This window comes from Puma concolor, chromosome B1, assembly GCF_028749965.1.
Source record: "Puma concolor isolate L17-30 chromosome B1, mPumCon1.1.hap2, whole genome shotgun sequence".
In the NCBI taxonomy this organism is placed as follows: domain Eukaryota; kingdom Metazoa; phylum Chordata; class Mammalia; order Carnivora; family Felidae; genus Puma; species Puma concolor.
This window is the reverse complement of record NC_141670.1, coordinates 166,995,959-167,013,834: the sequence shown is the minus strand read 5'-3', so window position 1 is coordinate 167,013,834 and position 17,876 is coordinate 166,995,959. Positions and strand designations below refer to the sequence as shown.

The 17,876-nt window shown below is 39.2% G+C and overlaps 1 protein-coding gene across 2 annotated transcripts in view; it reads right to left on the bottom strand.

Annotated features, from left to right (window-relative positions):
• Nucleotides 1-1,995: 1,995 nt before the first annotated feature.
• Nucleotides 1,996-17,876, bottom strand: part of CNGA1 (cyclic nucleotide gated channel subunit alpha 1) — a 35,817-nt gene continuing 19,936 nt past the window's right edge. For both annotated transcript variants that reach the window (XM_086705117.1, XM_025921785.2), the window contains 5 exons: nucleotides 17,300-17,341; nucleotides 17,100-17,210; nucleotides 15,292-15,399; nucleotides 14,430-14,536; nucleotides 1,996-5,059 (listed from right to left, as the gene is read on the bottom strand). In XM_086705117.1, the coding sequence (XP_086561243.1) occupies nucleotides 3,645-5,059; nucleotides 14,430-14,536; nucleotides 15,292-15,399; nucleotides 17,100-17,210; nucleotides 17,300-17,341 (1,783 nt within the window). In that variant the 3' untranslated portion in view covers nucleotides 1,996-3,644. The remainder of the gene's footprint in view (nucleotides 5,060-14,429; nucleotides 14,537-15,291; nucleotides 15,400-17,099; nucleotides 17,211-17,299; nucleotides 17,342-17,876) is intronic.

Here is a 17,876-nt window from a genome sequence, read left to right as displayed (position 1 = left end):
TTGTTTGGTATTTTATATTCTGAACGGTCTATAAACAAAGGCATCCAATAATACAATTCCTGTAGTCATAAGGTAGACTATTAACCACATTGACAGTGTTTTAGCCAGGCACACTTCCAACACTGTTAAAACATATCAACAGTTTCCAAACTTTTTAAAGCAATGGATATTTTTTAATAAAAATATAAAGTGAATTTCAAATAGATGCTGCTTGCTCCTTTTTCGTGTGTGCTTACCTCTAATACATAGCTCACAGACTGGTAAAAAGCTTCTTGTAATGTAATTGTCATTATTGCATTGGTGAGCTTTCCGAAATTAAGAAATACTAAAATGCTTCAATTTATCTTGTTGCTGTATCCATTAAATTTGCATATTAAATTTTATTTGATCATGCTTTAATTTTAGACTGGTATATAGTTTGCTATGCTAAAATCTTCTGGAAATATTCATGTTAGGGAAAAAAAATGCCCATTATTGCCAAAGAGCTCTGATTTTACTACCTATAATTTCTGTGAAGAAAAAAGTAGTTTCATTCAGGCTTTGGAGGTTGTGATTGTAGACCAACATTGCCACCTAATGGTAAGAAGTTTAACTATATCATATTTCAAGTTGGAAAAGTTGGGGTTTTTTAAAGATATATGCAAAACTCTGAAGTAATCTATTCCTATGGAAACATTACATTATACTAGAGTGGGGCAGGAAATGCAGAGTAAACACTCATCAGACACACTGGCAAGACTAGCTGATTGGGCTTCTGCTCCCTCCTTGATCTGCCATCTATGAGTTCTAGAATTCTCTCTCATTTGCTCTCAGATTAGTTACTAAACAACTTCAAATTTCAACCACTTCTCCCTTGTCCTTATCTAGACCCTGTCCTAGTCTTAATATGTTAAGATAGGCAAGTGGAGTCTGGAATCAATCTAGAATAAGGGTGGTTTCTTGCATTAGCAAAAGGTGAGTTCCTGCTTTGGCATCTATCTGTACCCAGGTCAGCATCCTTACCATGAGTCTCCCAAAGCCACATATTTCCTGTCTTTTTAAAAGATTTCTGTATGAAGCCAGAATCCAGTTGTGAACCTCTGCATTGCACTCCAGGTGTCTAAAGTGGAACTTTGCCACTACCTGTCAGAGCCTCCACCTGGAAGAGTCATGGAAAAGGAATTGGCTTAGCCCTCCTGACTGAAGTCTTTGTACTAAGAATCCTCCACCTGTCCAATAGAAGCATCAGAAAGACTTACAGAGCTTTGGGTCCGAGGTCATCAAATCAGAATGGGTGTCTCTAGCCCAGATCAGACTCGATGTACCCACCCTCCTGGATGCTGTGACTGGAGCTGCTTCTCCTTGGGAACCAGACCCTGAGCCATATTTTTTTTATTTTTATTTTTTAATCTTTATTTTTGAGAGAGCGAGAGAGAGACAGAGTGCGAGTGGTGGGGGAACAGAGAAAGGGAGACACAGAATCCGAAGCAGGCTCCAGGCTCTGAGCTGTCCGCACAGAGCCCGATGCAGGGCTCAAACTCACAAACCGTGAGATCATGACCTGAGCTGAAGTCGGATGCTTAACCGACTGAGCCTCCCAGGCGCCCCGGCCCTGAGCCATCTTATCTTACTAAATCAAGTCTCTTTGCAATGTCTTAGAGGTTTTTATAACAGGCAACAAGGAGCATAAAGAATAAAATGTGTGTGAAGGAGAAGGAGTATTAAAAATAAGGAAAAAGAGGGGCGCCTGGGTGGCGCAGTCGGTTAAGCGTCCGACTTCAGCCAGGTCACGATCTCGCGGTCCGTGAGTTCGAGCCCCGCGTCGGGCTCTGGGCTGATGGCTCAGAGCCTGGAGCCTGTTTCCGATTCTGTGTCTCCCTCTCTCTCTGCCCCTCCCCCGTTCATGCTCTGTCTCTCTCTGTCCCAAAAAGAAATAAACGTTGAAAAAAAAAAAATTAAAAAAAAAAAAAAATAAAAAATAAGGAAAAAGAGAGAGTAAAAAGAGTACTTGTCTGAGTCAGAAACCATATTACATTTTAATTACAACCCACCCACTCCAGAACCAGCCACTTCCTCTGTAGTGAAGAAAGACTTGGTGGGTGATATTGAACAAATAACATGTAAAATGGCAACATAAGACTGCAAATACCATGCATAGTTCAATGAATACCCTTTTTGGTAGAACAGAATAAACTCTACCATAGACATACACTGATCAAGGTCCATATAAGTATTTGAAATGTCAAATTAACAAGATGTCATGTCAAGCCATATTATTATAGGCAGGGATAGAAATTTTATATCAATTCCAGAGATCTGTGTTAAGAAGAACTTTTGAACCGCATGGGTTAAGCAATAGAGAGCTGTATGACTGATTAGCAATGTCTTCCACAACCACACACTTCTCATACAGTTCCCTTTCTGAAATTTCTAAAACAATCCCATTAACTCCTTCCTGGTTGTCTAATTAGGTGCTTCTCAAGCTTTAATGTAGGTATGAATCACCCAAGGGTCTTGCTAAAAAGTAGATTCTAATCCAGTAGGTCTAGGGTAGGGCCTGAGATTCTGAATTTCTAAGAAGCTGCCATTGAACTTTCAGATCTCCTTTTCTAACATTACAACAATTTCCTTTGTTAATCACCCAGCAATAGAATTATTTTTATCCCTTTTTTATTGCTGGCCAGTCAGATAAGGAAGATAGTAGTCATTGCTGTCAGGCCTTAAGAATCAGAGAAATTTTGGGGCACCTGGGTGGCTCAGTCGGTTGAGCGTCCGATTTCGGCTCAGGTCATGCTCTCATGGCTCTGAGTTCGAGCCCTGTGTCGGGCTAAGAGCCTGGAGCCTGCTTCGGATTCTGTGTCTCCCTCTCTCTCTGCCCCTCCCCCATTCATGCTCTGTCTCTCTCTCTCTCTCTCAAAAATAAACATTCAAAAAAATTTTTTTAATTAAAGAATCAGAGAAATTTTAAAAAATTTATTATAAAAGATTCCTACATTTTATGATTTTTAATGTTACATATTTATATATTAGCATATATATGTGAAGTCTAATTTGTCATGTTTTTATCATAAGAAGTTTCTCTTAACCATGCTTCCCAAGTCCAAAAGTACAATGATTACTACCCTTAAAATGACTCTGAAGCTCTGTAAGATCCTAAACTCCCTACTAAATGATCCTTAAAATGACTCTGATGCTCTATAAGATCCTAAACTCCCTACTAAATGATCAGATAAAGAGTATTCATTTTAGGATTTATTTTACTTTACTGCCTTGTAAGTCTTTTCAAAATGGTACCCTGAACATGATGTACATGGTAATTCCCAGCTGCTCCTCAGTGATCCAAAAATGCCTGAAAGTGAGGGATACTTATTCACTTTTATAAAGCATATTACACAAAAGGAACATACATGAAAAAGATCAGAAGATATAGAGACTGACAATCATTCTATATCTTTGCACACTATCCATTCTGAAAAATCCTAAGTACGATGATTTTTTAATCACAGTACCTCACAAGTGAGTATGTGGGCCTTGTGCCCTGCACCAAAGCACATTTTCCTTATGGAAAAATCCCCCAGCTGAATCTTCCTCTTCTTCCAAATTAGAGTGGCCTAATAACATCACCAAAAGGATCATGAGGCATGTCCTTGTTAACAACCAGCTTTTCAGTCCTGGGTGGAGTCCATGGGCCCACTTTCAACTCCAGATCCTTCAAGAGCTGAAAATTCTGTGTCAATAAGTGGTTTCAGAAATCGCTCGACCTTAGTGAGTCTTTGCTTCAGTTTCTGCTGCATTGACTCATACTCCGCCAGGATCCGAGCAAACCTCGTTTGCAAGAGGTCTACGGACCCCTCCATTCGGGTGACCTTCTCCTCAAGATCTTTGGGATCACTTCCAGCATTTGCGACATTTATATCCAGCAGGCCATCTTTCATCAGGATTTGCCTTCCTTTCTCTTCTAACATAGTTTTGGCATCTGGGTACTCAGTCAGAGCTTCCATGAGGTCATCTTTTGAGAGACAGAAGAGATCTGAGTAGCCAATGCTTTTAATATTGGCTGTTCTTCGATTGCCGGCTTTGCTACCTTTAATGTTAAGGATGCTGATCTCACCAAAGTAGCTACCATCACTCAATACCACAAACTGAGTGATTCCATCATCTGCCACCACAGCCAGTTTCCCCTCCTTGATGATGTACATCTCTCGCCCGATATCCCCTTTCTTGCAAATGTAATCTCCAGGACTGTAGACTTGGGGCTGTAATTTCAAGACCAACTCCACCAATAGACCAGCTTCACAGTCCGCAAAAATACGCACTTTTTTTAATGTGTCTAAGTGAACGTTGATGGCGATCTCTGCTCTCAGCTTATCAGGTAGATACTTCAAGACTTCTCTCTCATCAACCGTTTTTTGGTTGGTCCACAGATAGTCAAACCATTTAATAACTCTCTTTTCCATATCTTTGCTTACATTTCGAAAATGCATATATTGCTTGATTGCATCAATTCTTGCTTGAAATTCTGCTCTGGCAGCATTCATGTTGGAAATCATAGAACCTATGTTACCAACGATGGTAGCAAAAATTAACACTCCGATTAAGAAATCAACCACCACAAAGACAAACTCAGAATCCCTCACAGGAGGTGGTGTTTCACCAATTGTGGTCAAAGTCAGTGTAGACCAGTAAAGGCTGTACACATATTTTCTAGCCAAACGGCCAAATTCAGGATCATTAACATCAGGATACACCCATGTGTCATTTCCAAATCCAATAGCTTTGGAAATAGAGAAGTACACACATGCATTCCAGTGGATAATGATGACAATATACATAACAAGATTAGAAATCCTGAAGATGTTTGGGTAGTTTGTTCTCGTTTCTGTTCTCTGGAAGAATTCAAACATCCGAGAGATCCTTAACAGTCTGTTCAATCTAATTTCTGGATAGTTCCACCCTAGCTTAAAATACAGCAGATCAGTTGGTATCAGTGATATAAAATCAAGTTTAAATTGCAAGTTTGATTTATATTTCTCTATGAGTTTAACCTCTTCCTTTACCAGCAGTCCTTGTTCCAAGTAACCTAAAATAGAAAAAAAAATTTTTTTAATGCTTTTCACTTTTATGCCATTAGGATTTTTTTCTAAAATAACCCTCAGTGAACTTCACTGAGTGCAAAACAAGACTTCATTTCCAGTAAAAATGCTTTTAGCAATGCAATCAGATATGAGTACCAATCAACATATGGCTACGGAAAATATTATTTTGCAGAAATAAAAAATAAAACTTTGTAAGTGCAAAGTGAGAGATTCCATACAATGTATATCTGCAATTCTCTCTAGATCCAGCCTGTCTATGCACGTAAAGCCAAGAACAGCGTTCTTGGGAAGTTTTCTAAAACACCCCAGCTCTTGTGCCTAAAGCCATACACCACTCTCTTCCCAGAATCCTAGCCCCACCCTTGAAATTTGGGTACCTGCCTTACTGTGTATTATGTGTATTCTTGCTTGTCCCACCAATGTGAAGAATAAATGTCTTTCAAAGATTCATTTTCTCTAGCCCTCTTATCCCTCAGGCTTCCTTAGACATCTGGGATCTTCCCTTCTCCGATGGTAACACAGTAGGCCGTGACTTTTAGCATTCTGATACATTTTATCAAGGAAAGAATTTGTTCCCCTTTCTATACTGGCCACGAGAGCTGTGACTAGGACAGAATAACAGGAACATTGCTCCAGCACACTGGGATTTACAACACGTCCCTATTTTACATAATGATTCTTAAATGCTATTCTCTGTACAGTGGTTACCTTTGAATGTAGACAGCAGTGTAGAAACAGTAAGCTTATACCTACTTAAAAAGCATATTTAAGTGGGAAGCTATCAGATCCTGCTCCCTGGTCAGTAATGCCTCACCATGACCACAAAGTTGAGTTAAGGATGTGTGTACTGTTAGAAAGAGAAATCAAGAAACTGATCCCATTCAGAATTGCACCAAGAACCATAAAATACCTAGGAATAAACCTAACCAAAGATGTAAAAGATCTGTATGCTGAAAACTATAGAAAGCTTATGAAGGGAATTGAAGAAGACACAAAGAAATGGGAAAGCATTCCATGCTCATGGTATTAAAAGACAAAGATGAGCCTTCCAAGGAACCAGATGCTAGCCAAGTTTGTAAGAATTCTGTCTCTGTAGGAGCACAAAAGAGTCTTTGAGTTGCTAGAATTTCACTGCTGCTTACCTTCATTGCTTCGGGAGAAGCAAAACTCAACAAATTCACTTAAAACCCCGAATCAAGAATAACTCCCCTACACAAACTTTCAGTAAAGAGTTCATCAAGACAAAACTCATCTCCTGCAATGATGAAAATTAGAAAATAAACCAGTACAAGGAATTCTTCTACAAAGATCCTCTAAGGAAAAAAAAAGTGAAAGAAGGCACCCAACTCTGTGCTGTGTTGTTAAAATGTGAATACTACCCAAAGCTATCTACACATTCAATGCAATCCCAATCAAAATTGCACAAGCATTCTTCTCGAAGCTAGAACAAGCAATTCTAAAATTTGTATGGAACCACAAAAGACCCCAAATAGCCAAAGTAATGTTGAAAAAGAAAACCAAAGTGGGAGGCATCACAATCCCAGACTTTAGCCTCTACTACAAAGCTGTAATCATCAAGATAGTACGGTATTGATACAAAAACAGACCAATGGAATAGAATAGAGAACCCGGAGTTGGACCCACAAACATATGGCCAAATAAGCTTTGACAAAGAGGAAAGAGTATCCAATGGAAAAAAAGTCTCTTTAGCAAATGGTGCTGTGAGAACTGGACAGCAACATGCAGAAGAATGAAACTAGACCACTTTCTTACACCACACACACAAATAAACTGAAAATGGATGAAAGACCTAAATGTGAGACAGGAAACCATCAAAACCCTAGATGAGAAAGCAGGAAAAAACCTCTTTGACCTCAGCCGCAGCAATTTCTTGCTCGACACATCTCCAAAGGCAAGGGAATTAAAAGCAAAAATGAACTATTGGGACCTCATCAAGATAAAAGCTTCTTCACTGCACAGGAAACAATCAACAAAACTAAAAGGCAACCAATGGAATGGGAAAAGATATTTGCAAATGACATATCAGATAAAGGGTTAGTATCCAAAATCAATAAAGAACTTACCAAACTCAACACCTGAAAAACAAATAATCCAGTGAAGAAACGGGCAAAAGACATGAATAGACACTTTTCCAAAGAAGACATCCAGATGGCCAAGAGACACATGAAAAGATGCTCAACATCATTCATCATCAGGGAAATACAAATCAAAACCACACTGATACCACCTCACCACAGAGTGGCTAACATGAACAAATCAGGAAACTATAGATGCTGGTGAGGATGTGGAGAAATGGGAACCCTCTTGCATTGCTGGTGGGAATGCAAACTGGTGCAGCCACTCTGGAAAACAGTGTGGAGTTTCCTCAAAAAATTAAAAATAGAACTACCCAATGACCCAGCAATAGCACTACTAGGAATTTACCCAATGGGAATTTACCCATACAGGAGTGCTGATGCATAGAGGCACTTGTACCCCAATGTTTATAGCAGCACTTTCAACAATAGCCAAATTATGGATAAAACCTAAATGTCCATCAACTGATGAATGGATAAAGAAGATGTGGTTTATATATACAATGGAATACTACTTGGCAATGAGAAAGAATGAAATCATGCCATTTGTAGCAACATGGATGGAATTGGAAGGTGTTATGCTGAGTGAAATAAGTCACTCAGACAAAGACAGATATCATATGTTTTCACTCCTATGTGGATCTTGAGAAACTTAACAGAAGACCATGGGGGAAGGGGAGGGGGAAAAATTAGTTACAAACAGAGAGGGAGGGAAGCAAAGCATAAGAGACTATTAAATACAGAGAACAAACTGAGGGTTGATGGGGGGGAGAGGGGAAAATGGGTAATGAGGAGGTCACTTGTTGGGATGACCGGTGGGTATTGTATATAAGCAATGAACCATGGGACTCTACCCCAAAAACCAAGAGCACACTTTACACACTGCATGGTAGCCAATTTGACAATAAATTATATTTTTTTAAAAAAGGATGGGGGGAAAGATGGCAGCGTAGGAGGACGCTGGGCTCACCATGTCCTGCTGATCACTCAGATTCCACCTACACCTGCCTAAATAACCCAGAAAACCTCCAGAAGACTAGCAGAACGGAATCTCCGGAGCCAAGTGCAGACGAGAGGCCCACAAAAGAGGGTAGGAAGGGCGGAGAGGTGGTGCGCGCTACAAGGACTGGCGGGAGGGAGCCTGGGCAGAGGGGCAGAGGGGCGGCCCGCTGGCCAAGCAGAGGTCCCGAGTCTAGCTTGCAAAAGCAGAGGGGCCGGACAGAGTGTGTTCGGACAGTAAGTGGGACTTAACAGCTGGAAGATTATAAGTTAACAGCTTTGCTCGGAGAGCGGGAGGGCTGGAGGACAACGGGAGGGAGAGTTGTTGAGCCCCTGATGACAGAACGCAGCTTGGCGGGGAACAAAGGCACTTGCCAGTGCCATCTCCCTCGCCCATCACCCAGCCAAAATCCCAAAGGGAACTGGTTCCTGCCAGGGAACTTGCTTGCACCGCGCAAACACCCAACGCGGTGCTTCTGCGGATCCATCCCTCCAGCGGGTCTGACTCCCTATCGGTGCCACAGGGCCCCTCGCAAAGCGGATCTCCAAAGGAAGAGCGAGCTAAGGCTGCCCCTCCTGCCCCCGTGCACCTTGCCTACCCACCCCAGCCAATACGCCAGATCCCCAGCACCATAAGCCTGGCAGTGTACAAGTAGCCCAGACGGGCCACGCCACGCCACAGTGAATCCTGCCCCTAGGAGAGGGGAAGAGAAGGCACACACCAGTCTGACTGTGTGTCATCAGGTCTGACTGCGGCCCCGCCCACCAACACAAGTTATCCAAGACAACACAGGGGAAGTGCCCCGCAGTCCCGCACCACTCCAGGGACGATCCAAAATGATGAAATGGAAGAATTCCCCTCAAAAAAACCTCCAGGAAATAACGACAGCTAACGAATTGATCAAAAACGATTTAAACTATATAACAGAAACTGAATTTAGAATAATAGTCATAAAATTAATCGCTGGGTTTGAAAACAGTAGAAAGGACAGCAGAGAATCTCTTGCTACAGAGATCAAGGGTCTAAGGAACAGCCAGGAGGAGCTAAAAACTGCTATTAATGAACTGCAAAATAAAATGGAGACAACCACGGCTCGGATTGAAAAGACAGAGGAGAGAATAGGTGAACTAGAAGATAAAATTATAGAAAAAGAAGAAGCTGAGAAAAAGAGAGATAAAAAAATCCAGGAGTATAAGGGGAAAATTAGAGAACTAAGTGATGCACTAAAGAGAAATAATCTATGTATCATTGGTATTCCAGAGGAGGAAGAGAGAGGGAGAGGTGCTGAAGGTGTACTTGAAGAAATAATAGCTGAGAACTTCCCTGAAGTGGGGAAGGAAAAAGGCACTGAAATCCAAGAGGCACAGAGAACTCCCTTCAGACGTAACTTGAATTGATCTTCTGCACGACATATCATAGTGAAACTGGCAAAATTCAAGGATAAAGAGAAAATTCTGAAAGCAGCTAGAGATAAACGTGCTCTAACATATAAAGGGAGACCTATAAGACTCGTGACTGATCTCTCTACTGAAACCTGGCAGGCCAGAAAGGAATGGCAGGAAATCTTCAATGTGAGGAACAGAAAAAATATGCAGCCGAGAATCCTTTACCCAGCAAGTCTGTCATTTAGAATAGAAGGTGAGATAAAGGTCTTCCCAAACAAACAAAAACTGAAGGAATACAAGAGATCCTAAGGGGGATCCTGTGAGACAAAATATCAGAGACATCACTACAAGCATGAAACCTACGGACATCACAATGACTCTAAACCCATATCTTTCTATAATAATACTGAATGTAAATGGACTAAATGCACCAACCAAAAGACACAGGGTATCAGAATGGATAAAAAAACAAGACCCATCTATTTGCTGTCTACAAGAGACTCATTTTAGACCTGAGGACACCTTCAGATTGAGAGTGAGGGGATGGAGAACTATTTATCATGCCACTGGAAGTCAGAAGAAAGCTGGAATAGCCATACTTATATCAGACAAACTAGACTTTAAATTAAAGGCTGTAACAAGAGATGAAGGGCATTATATAATAATCACAGGGTCTATCCATCAGGAAGAGCTAACAATTATAAATGTCTATGTGCTGAATACAGGAGCCCCCAAATATATAAAACAATTACTCACAAACATAAGCAACCTTATTGATAAGAATGTGGTAATTGCAGGGACTTTAACACTCCACTTACAGAAATGGATAGATCATCTAGACACATGGTCAATAAAGAAACAAGGGCCCTGAATGATACATTGGATCAGATGGACTTGACAGATATATTTAGAACTCTGCATCCCAAAGCAACAGAATATACTTTCTTCTTGAGTGCTCATGGAACATTCTCCAAGATAGATCACACACTGGGTCACAAGACAGCCCTTCATAAGTATACAAGAATTGAAATCATACCATGCATAATTTCAGACCACAATGCTATGAAGCTTGAAATCAACCACAGGAAAAAGTCTGGAAAACCTCCAAAAGCATGAAGGTTAAAGAACACCCTACTAAAGAATGAGTGGGTCAACCAGGCAATTAGAAAAGAAATTAAAAAATATATGGAAACAAATGAAAATGAAAATGCAACAATCCAAACGCTTTGGGATGCAGCGAAGTCAGTCCTGAGAGGAAAATACATTGCAATCCAGGCCTATCTCAAGAAACAAGAAAAATCCCAAATACAAAATCTAACAGCACACCTAAAGGAAATAGAAGCAGAACAGCAAAGACAGCCTAAACCCAGCAGAAGAAGAGAAATAATAAAGATCAGAGCAGAAATAAACAATATAGAATCTAAAAAAACTGTAGAGCAGATCAACGAAACCAAGAGTTGGTGTTTTGAAAAAATAAACAAAATTGACAAACCTCTAGCCAGGCTTCTCAAAAAGAAAAGGGAGATGACCCAAATAGATAAGATCATGAATGAAAATGGAATTATTAAAACCAATCCCTCAGAGAAACAAGCAATTATCAGGGAATACTATGAAAAATTATATGCCAACAAACTGGACAACCTGGAAGAAATGGACAAATTCCTAAACACCCACACACTTCCAAAGCTCAATCAGGAGGAAATAGAAAGCTTGCACAGACCCATAACCAGCGAAGAAATTGAATTGGTTATCAAAAATCTCCCAACAAATAAGAGTCCAGGACCAGATGGCTTCCCAGGGGAGTTTTACCAGACGTTTAAAGCAGAGATAATACCTATCCTTCTCAAGCTATTCCAAGAAATAGAAAGGGAAGGAAAACTTCCAGACTCATTCTATGATGCCAGTATTACTTTGATTCCTAAACCAGACAGAGACCCAGTAGAAAAAAAGAACTACAGGCCAATATCCCTGATGAATATGGATGCAAAAATTCTCAATAAGATACTAGCAAATCGAATTCAAGAGCATATAAAAAGAATTATTCACCATGATCAAGTGGGATTCATTCCTGGGATGTAAGTCTGGTTCAACATTCACAAATCAATCAACGTGATACATCACATTAATAAAAGAAAAGATAAAAACCATATGATCCTGTCAATCGATGCAGAAAAGGCATTTGACAAAATTCAGCAACCTTTCTTAGTAAAAACCCTCGAGAAAGTCGGGATAGAAGGAACATACTTAAAGATCATAAAAGCCATTTATGAAAAGCCCACAGCTAATATCATACTCAATGGGGAAAAACTGAGAGCTTTTTCCTTGAGATCAGGAACACACAGGGATGTCCACTCTCACCACTGTTGTTTAACATAGTGTTGGAAGTTCTAGCATCAGCAATCAGACAACAAAAGGAAATCAAAAGCATCAAAATTGGCAAAGATGAAGTTAAGCTTTCACTTTTGCAGATGACATGATATTATACGTGGAAAACCTGATAGACTCCACCAAAAGTCTGCTAGAACTGGTACATGAATTCAGCAAAGTTGCAGGATACAAAATCAATGTACAGAAATCAGTTGCATTCTTATACTCTAATAATGAAGCAACAGAAAGATAAATAAAGAAACTGATCCCATTCACAATTGCACCAAGAAGCATAAAATACCTAGGAATGAATCTAACCAAAGATGTAAAAGATCTGTATGCTGAAAACTATAGAAAGCTTATGAAGGAAATTGAAGAAGATATAAAGAAATGGAAAAACATTCCATGCTCATGGATTGGAAGAATAAATATTGTTAAAATGTCAATACTACCCAAAGCTATCTACACATTCAATGCAATCCCAATCAAAATTGCACCAGCATTCTTCTCGAAACTAGAACAAGCAATCCTAAAATTCATATGGAACCACAAAAGGCCCCGAATAGCCAAAGTAACTTTGAAGAAGACCAAAGCAGGAGGCATCACAATCCCAGACTTTAGCCTCTACTACAAAGCTGTCATCATCAAGACAGCATGGTATTGGCACAAAAACAGATACACAGACCAATGGAATAGAATAGAAACCCCAGAACTAGACCCACAAACGTATGGCCAACCAATCTTTGACAAAGCAGGAAAGAACATCCAATGGAAAAAAGACAGTCTCTTTAACAAATGGTGCTGGGAGAACTGGACAGCTACATGCAGAAGGTTGAAACTAGACCACTTTCTCACACCATTCACAAAAAATAAACTCAAAATGGATAAAGGACCTGAATGTGAGACAGGAAACCATCAAAACCCTAGAGAAGAAAGCAGGAAAAGACCTCTCTGACCTCAGCTGCAGCAATTTCTTACTTGACACATCCCCAAAGGCAAAGGGATTAAAAGCAAAAATGAACTACTGGGACCTCATGAAGATAAAAAGCTTCTGCACAGCAAAGGAAACAACCAACAAAACTAAAAGGCAACCAACGGAATGGGAAAAGATATTTGCAAATGACATATCAGACAAAGGGCTAGTATCCAAAATCTATAAAGAGCTCACCAAACTCCACACCCGAAAAACAAATAACCCAGTGAAGAAATGGGCAGAAAACATGAATAGACACTTCTCTAAAGAAGACATCCGGATGGCCAACAGGCACATGAAAAGATGCTCAACGTCACTCCTCATCAGGGAAATACAAATCAAAACCACACTCAGATATCACCTCACGCCAGTCAGAGTGTCCAAAATGAACAAATCAGGAGACTATAGACGCTGGAGAGGATGTGGAGAAACGGGAACCCTCTTGCACTGTTGGTGGGAATGCAAACTGGTGCAGCCACTCTGGAAAACAGTGTGGAGGTTCCTCAAAAAATTGAAAATAGACCTACCCTATGACCCAGCGATAGCACTGCTAGGAATTTACCCAAGGGATACAGGAGTGCTGATGCATAGGGGCACTTGTACCCCAATGTTTATAGCAGCACTTTCAACAATAGCCAAATTATGGAAAGAGCCTAAATGTCCATCAACTGATGAATGGATAAAGAAATTGTGGTTTATATACATAATGGAGTACTACGTGGCAATGAGAAAGAATGAAATATAGCCCTTTGTAGCAACGTGGATGGATCTGGAGAGTGATGCTAAGTGAAATAAGTCATACAGAGAAAGACAGATACCATATGGTTTCACTCTTAGGTGTATCCTGAGAAACTTAACAGAAACCCATGGGGGAGGGGAAGAAAAAAAAAGGAGGTTAGAGTGGGAGAGAGCCAAAGCATAAGAGACTCTTAAAAACTGAGAACAAACTGAGGGTTGATGGGGGGTGGGAGGGAAGGGAGGGTGGGTGATAGGTATTGAGGAGGGCACCTTTTGCGATGAGCACTGGGTGTTGTATGGAAACCAATTTGACAATAAATTTCATATATTGAAAAATAAAATAAAATAAAATAAAATTAAATTAAATTAAATTAAATTAAATTAAAAATGGATGTGTGTACTGTTATAAAATGTCTAGTACAGCTATGCCGGATACACTGATTTCTCCCCATGCCTCTTCATGGAATCTCTCTGTGAGGTAGCAATTACCTTTTCACCATAGAGCTGGCACAATATTTCTGTTCTCTCTATTCCTCCCACTGGCATAAAACCAATGAAAAAGATAATGGAGGAAAGCCACCAATCCACATTCAAAATGTTGCCAAGTAACCTGAATCCGTTGGAGTAGCCTAAGCTTGTGGGTGAATATATGGTATTCTTGTTTCCAACAGTGCTTTTTCTTCTAAAGTAGATCTGTGAGCTTATTTTGAAGAAGACTTGAATTAAAAAATTTCAAATTATACTCTAGAGATAAAAGCACAACATTGCAAAATATCCAAAGCTGAACGTATTTACCTGTCCTTGTTCGTACAAACATATCAAGAAGATAGACTATGTCTGATAGGTAATCAAAAATGAGCCAATATTCTAAGTAATCAGACTGAAGTTCATCAAAACATGCTCTGTAAAAGAAAAACATGTAAATAAAATGAACTGGGAGCCAGTTTAAGTAAAAGTCTTCTCTGTATACTTTTTATCATGGTAAGAGGTATAATGCACTAAGGCTGAGAGGGTCCTTAGAGTCCATTTAATCAACCACAGCTTTTCCGAATCTGAATGGTTTGATTTATTTTTCTCATGCGTCTGAATTCCAACATTCTTTCGATTACACTAGTTCGCTTTGTGGAAACATCAAATAAGAATAAATGGCCTCAAGCTAATGTCAAAATATATTGGCTTATACACATTGATAACCAGGTTCTTATTGACTATCTGTACCCAAAATGCTTCCAGGAATTGTGCTTGGTCCTGGGTTGCTGAGATGTTTACTATCTAAAAGACAGAGAACCGTAGACATACCTGAGAAACATATCTTGCTCTAAAACAACCTAAATTTTTTATCTTTTTCCACTCCTGGCAATGTTTTTTTCTTAGGCCACAAAAATAAAGTTTCTCCCAAAATTCTAATAAAACGACTCAGCAATCAAAAGTTTAAAACTATCCCCCCACACTTCATTCCAGTACTGGATTTCCAAGTATACTGGGAACCAATACATCTTCTCCTGATGTCAGGAAAACACATTGAGAATAACATAACCTCTCTTTACAACCTAAGGTGGAGAAAGGATGTACATCCTGAAGAGCTCTGGACCAAACCATTAAGTCAGTTAACTCAGAAACTAGAAGCAAATTGAGACCCACAAAAATATATAGATACCTTGCAATAATCATAGTCCAGTTGTACATGACAGGTAAGGTGATGCAAAACAGCCAGTTGTAGTATGTGTTTCCTGAGGGATCAATAACCGTGACTTCTTTCTTCTCCCTAGCAGCAATTTGAAATGAAGTAGAAGGTTACCAAAAAACAAGAACATTTTTATTTCACATATTAAATATGGTTATGTCCATTATCCACAATTAATGAAACAGAACTAAGCTGGAGAAGCTCACCCTCCAGGGAGAAGATTAGCTTGGCATGAGTGTATTAGACATCAGCAATTGCCTAGTGAGGGCTGGATAGATGGTTAAATTATTAGTCTTACATTAAACCTTACATTAGACTTTTATTAAAGCCCTGTTTTACTGCGATGCTGCAGATACTTCTATCAATTCAGCCACTGAAAAGGAATAATGGCACAGATCATGCCAGATTCTGAATATTCCGTAGACTTCTTTGGTAGGTTGTAGGTGGTGAGAGAATGGTGGTGTTACCACTTTTCCTACTAGGTAACAAAATAATCAGGAACTACACTGTGAGAGGGAGCTCTCATCTGTGTGGAAAGAAGACTGTAACACAATCTAATAAAAGGTACTTGTTCATAAGCATCTATGAAGGATGAAGAGGCAATAGGAGGTGGAAGGAAGAAGGAAGAAGGAAGGAAGGAAGGAAGGAAGGAAGGAAGGAAGGAAGGAAGGAAGGAAGGAAATATATCGTCAAATGGAAAAATTTTTTTAATTGCCTAGTATCAAGCCTCTATTGGGTTTGGGGAGAGGGGTTGGGTTTTTTTTGTTTTTAAAGATATTATTTTTAAATAATCTCTACACCCAAGTTCAAGCTCCAGTGTGGAGCTTGAACTTAACAACCCGAGAGGAAGAGTCGCCCCCTCTACTGACTGAGCCAGCCAGGCACCCCAAGCCTATATTGCAAAGGACTTTTTCCTTTGTAAGAACTTCAATGCCTTTCTAGCAGGCACAAATAAGTGAATATTATCTGGTAAAGAAAAAGAGTTTTCTTTAAGCTTAGAAAACAATTTCCCCTTTAATAAAAAGTAAAAAGATAGTTTTGAAAATATCATTCGGCCTCACCTTTATGAAATTCTAACCCTCAAATGTTTGCTTACAAAAGATCTTGCAAATGGTTGGAGTTTTAATAAGCATTTGTACTGAACTCAGATTTTTTTTTTTTAATGTTTCCTTATTTTTGAGAGAGAGAGAGAGAGACAGAGAGAGAAAGAAACACAGAATCAGAAGCAGGGTCCAGGCTCTGAGCTGTCAGCACAGAACCCAATGCGGGGCTGGAACTCAAAGTCTGCGAGATCATGACCCAAGTGCAAGTCAGACCCTTAACTGACTGAGCCACCCAGGCGCCCTGTCCTGCTCTCAGAATTAAGCATGGCTTTTGCAAGGAGACTAGCTTACTTTGGAGTATTTGCCATACAGTATTTATTACTCAAAAATGTTAGTAAAATTATTAAATTTTTATTTCAATTTAAAAAAATTAATGGTAAGACCGTAGAAACCTAATTCTCTTGAAATCCAAATATCTCCGAATGGTAAATTTATCTTCACCAGGACTTGAGGAAGTCAGTTAACCATAACATTGAAAAGTCTTAATGAGAAAAGTAAGAATAAAACTACCATTGGTCACTTTAAGGAAATAAGAAAAAAAAATTAATTCCCATTAGATAACAATCTATTTAGTCTTTTACACAAGGTTTCATAATTATAAACTTTTAGGAAATTATCCTTGCATCCAAAATCCATTACAAATTCATTCCTAATTTCAATGCCAGTAAAAACACTTACTCTTCTTTCTTATCTTTGCCTTTATCCTCTTTCTTTTTCTTCTCTTTTTCCTTTTCTTTCTTCTTTTTCTTCTCTGAGTCCTTTTTATTTACATTTTTATCATCTGACTTGCTGAAAAGTGAGAGATGTAGTCAGTAATAAAATATGAAAATGTTATGGGCCGAAAAATCTGGGATCATTCATGCCAAAGCCTAACTTACCTCTTCTTTTCTTTCTTCTTTTTCTTTTTTTCTTTTGGTTCTCTAAAGAAGAAATAATATCTAAGTCACACAATCAAATTACATCCTGACTTCCATTCTTATTTACTTCCCTCTCTATTGAGCAAGAAATCTGAACCTTGTCTTCAGAGACCTGCTCACGTGCTAAGAACTAGAAATCTGGTCTTCTAATGGAGAGTTATACAAAAATAGACCTACACCTAGATAATAAAACAAACAAACAAACAAACAAACAAACAAACATTCCTGGGTTAGTACACATGGAAAATTGAAGACAAGGGAGGCGGATAAAGGCATAAACCCAACAAGGGAAATTTAGAAAACAACAACCCCCAAGAGTGCACTTTCAAAAAGCCTCCATGTGTACAAAAAAAAATTATTTAAAATGTAAGCTTCTTGATATCACTTATATTTATTATTGAGTAAGAGCGTGGAGAATTTCAAGAAAATGCCATCAATTTTCTTTAGAAGGGTAATCCTGACTGAAGCAATTTTTTATGAGTAGTCAAAAAACTCCACACAGTGGAATCCCAATTCTTAGAATCATTCAGTGAATTTG